This window comes from Coenobita brevimanus, chromosome 102 (genome assembly GCF_032717465.1).
Source record: "Coenobita brevimanus isolate Jiangsu-jjx chromosome 102, ASM3271746v2, whole genome shotgun sequence".
NCBI classification, from domain to species: domain Eukaryota; kingdom Metazoa; phylum Arthropoda; class Malacostraca; order Decapoda; family Coenobitidae; genus Coenobita; species Coenobita brevimanus.
Genome location: NC_137055.1, coordinates 31,409,370 through 31,412,721, shown reverse-complemented (window position 1 = coordinate 31,412,721; position 3,352 = coordinate 31,409,370). Strand labels below are relative to the sequence as shown.

General features: G+C 34.7%; 1 protein-coding gene across 1 annotated transcript; it reads right to left on the bottom strand.

The window, feature by feature from the left end:
* Nucleotides 1-1,329: 1,329 nt before the first annotated feature.
* On the bottom strand, nucleotides 1,330-3,352 carry LOC145415443 (thymidylate kinase-like). Its single transcript, XM_080284720.1, has 6 exons — nucleotides 3,220-3,352; nucleotides 3,033-3,129; nucleotides 2,849-2,951; nucleotides 2,538-2,726; nucleotides 1,842-1,898; nucleotides 1,330-1,437 (listed from the first exon to the last, which is right to left on the bottom strand). The coding sequence occupies exons 1-6, from the start codon at nucleotides 3,350-3,352 to the stop codon at nucleotides 1,330-1,332; spliced, it is 687 nt and encodes a 228-aa protein (XP_080140846.1).

The following is a 3,352-nucleotide window of genomic DNA, read 5'->3' as shown; positions in this document are numbered from 1 at the left end:
CACAACTACCACAGTCTCAAACTGAGGTGGTGGCTCCTGAGGAGGTGGTTGTTGACCAAAAAGGAAATTTCTAACATTCCCCATAAAACCAGCCTCAGGAGCGGGAGCTTGGGGTCGCTCTCGTTGTTCATATTTAAATTGTAATGAAGAGGAAAATGGTTTGATTATGTAATTCTCTTTTGAAAGGGATAAAATTACCTCTGTGGCTTTAGGCACATCTTCTGCTAAAGAAATAAATTTTTCTTTAACCTTTTGCATTTTACTTATAAATTATTTATTTAGAAAATTAAAAATATCTATAATCTATATTTAAGAAATATGTTTAATTCATCTCTTTTTTTATTCATTATATGTATAATGTTAATTATTATAGTGTATATTAAAGCACTTGGAGATAATTATTCCAAGATAGCCGTAGTAGATTTTTCTAGATCGGTTGTATACATTGACCCAAAGCTTTTCTCATATCTTCTTGATTTTAAGAAAACTGATGTAGTTCGTCTCAGTAAAATAAATATCGCTCCTGGAAATTTTTTATTTAGTGCATTTGGAAGATGTTTTGGAAATGGTGAAATGCGTACTAGAATACCCTACCAACTAACCCTTTAGCGGCCACGGCAAGGGTTGGAATTATATATGGCTATATAGTCATACGACTACACGGCTAGAAAGAGTTTTTGAGCAATATTGGCTGCCGCATTACAAAGGCTCGGACAAAAAGTAGCTGGTGCTGGGATGGAGCTGGAAGTTTGGAGAATGTTTCTGTGCTGGGGGACTTTGTCGTTGTAGGTAGTATCACTCTTAGCAGAGCAACGACGTAGACCCCGAGAGTACACCACCTCCTTCTTCTTCCCCTCTTCTTGTTAAATCCTACGATATTCAGAGGTCCCTTGTATCGACGTGTTCCATAGGAATGAGAGAAATATGAATAAGAATGATACACCAGACTTCCCAGATCCAGAAAAAAAATTTGAATAAAATATTTTCAATAATAACCTACACTTGATTATAAATCATATAAACCAAACACGGTTTTCTCTTGGAACTTTAGGGTACCAAGAAAAATCTTCAATTTGTATTTTCTTTTAAATTCTGGAATATTTAAGAAAGTTAGACTAAAAACTATTTTTTGATATATTATTTTACAAAAATATATTATTCTCTCGAACATATGTATTATTACCCTTTAATTACCAACTAGTCAGGAATGAGAAAAATATGAATAAGAATGATACACCAGACTTCCCAGATCCAGAAAATTTTTTTTGAATAAAATATAAAGGTTGATTAAAAGTCATATTTTGTTTTTTAATTTATTTATATTTTTTTTTACCATAAAGTTTCCAACTTATTATCATCTACACCATCCACAGTCTTTACCACAGCAGCACAGAGAACCTTATGCACCTCTTCAATGCTTCTGCTGGCGTCTATAACCTGTTGGAGAAATAACAGTGTTATATATGACAATACGACTACACGGCTAGAAAGAGTTTTTGAGCAATATTGGCTGCCGCATTACAAAGGCTCGGACAAAAAGTAGCTGGTGCTGGGATGGAGCTGGAAGTTTGGAGAATGTTTCTGTGCTGGGGGACTTTGTCGTTGTACAAAAATATATTAATCTCTCTAACATATGTATTATTACCCTTTAATTACCAACTAGTCAGGAATGAGAAAAATATGAATAAGAATGATACACCAGACTTCCCAGATCCAGAAAATTTTTTTTGAATAAAATATAAAGGTTGATTAAAAGTCATATTTTGTTTTTTAATTTATTTATTTTTTTTTTACCATAAAGTTTCCAACTTATTATCATCTACACCATCCACAGTCTTTACCACAGCAGCACAGAGAACCTTATGCACCTCTTCAATGCTTCTGCTGGCGTCTATAACCTGTTGGAGAAATAACAGTGTTATATATGACAATACGACTACACGGCTAGAAAGAGTTTTTGAGCAATATTGGCTGCCGCATTACAAAGGCTCGGACAAAAAGTAGCTGGTGCTGGGATGGAGCTGGAAGTTTGGAGAATGTTTCTGTGCTGGGGGACTTTGTCGTTGTAGGTAGTATCACTCTTAGCAGAGCAACGACGTAGACCCCGAGAGTACACCACCTCCTTCTTCTTCCCCTCTTCTTGTTAAATCCTACGATATTCAGAGGTCCCTTGTATCGACGTGTTCCATAGGAATGAGAGAAATATGAATAAGAATGATACACCAGACTTCCCAGATCCAGAAAAAAAATTTGAATAAAATATTTTCAATAAAAATATATTAATCTCTCGAACATATGTATTATTACCCTTTACTAGACAAGCAATTACCAACTAGTCAGGAATTGATAACAATCCTATATAGCCACTTGCCCGCTAAAGGATTGAAAGGAATTTATGATTCCCAGAAAAGTCTACTGTCTAAAATATAAAATATTCAAAAACCAACTTTATTGATAATAGCCATCTGCCCGCTAAAGGGTTAATAGATATTTTCAAAAATTAAATTTATTAATAATATTTTAATTTTTAAACTTACCACCCAATTATTATCAACTAGTTGTAAATATTTTTCTCTAACTCTGTCTTGGAACTCTTCAACCTCATAACGTTCGGTGCCATAACCATCTCTCTTCTCAGCCTGAGCAGGAGTTAAGTCCAGAAAGAGGACAAGATCAGGTCGTGGTAGTCCGGAATCACTATTTTTACACCATTGTAAATTCATCCCCTGTAAAAAAATATATAGATTTACAAATAAAATTCAACCAAAATATTTGAATCTTAATTTCTTAGACTAGAGTCATCAATCTAGAAATAATATCTGACTATTGCATAAAAAAAATAGCTAACCTTTTTAGCGGCAGAGAAGGCGACCCCAGAGAATGCGTAACGATCGATGATAACATTAACCCCCTTCTGGATGTGAGATTGTATTAAAGGCAAGAATTCCCACCTAAAAGAAAAAATATATATATAAATAAAAGACATTTTTTTTAGATAAAAATTACTAGCAAAAATTTACCAGTTAACTAACCTATTGGCAGAAAAGAGAAGGTGAACAGCTCTATCGTCGAAGTTATAATATTTGTTCAAGTAGCCGCGGATGATGTCGCCGATACGAGTGCTGCATTCTGTAATCATATACCATAACTCTTTAGTGGGCAACCAACCAGGTTCAGCAAGGGTCCATCTATCTTTTTTTTTTTTTCAAACTCACTTACCAGGAAAGTGCAGAAGAATAGAATATCGTCCGGTTTTTGATAAATAATCCACTAACTTCTTGGCCTGTGTACTTTTGCCTGTTCTATCACAACCCTCGACAACAATCAGTGCTCCTCTCTTCTTCCCCTCCAT

What these genes read in the sequence shown, in the direction of transcription:
- LOC145415443 (XM_080284720.1), bottom strand. Translation starts at nt 3,352, where the DNA reads ATGGAGGGGAAGAAGAGAGGAGCACTGATTGTTGTCGAGGGTTGTGAT. An exon ending in CTTCTCTTTTCTGCCAATAG is followed by an intron (nt 2,952 to 3,032) that starts GTTAGTTAACTG and finishes TTTTTCTTTTAG; the next exon opens with GTGGGAATTCTTGCCTTTAA. An exon ending in CCTTCTCTGCCGCTAAAAAG is followed by an intron (nt 2,727 to 2,848) that starts GTTAGCTATTTT and finishes ATTTTTTTACAG; the next exon opens with GGGATGAATTTACAATGGTG.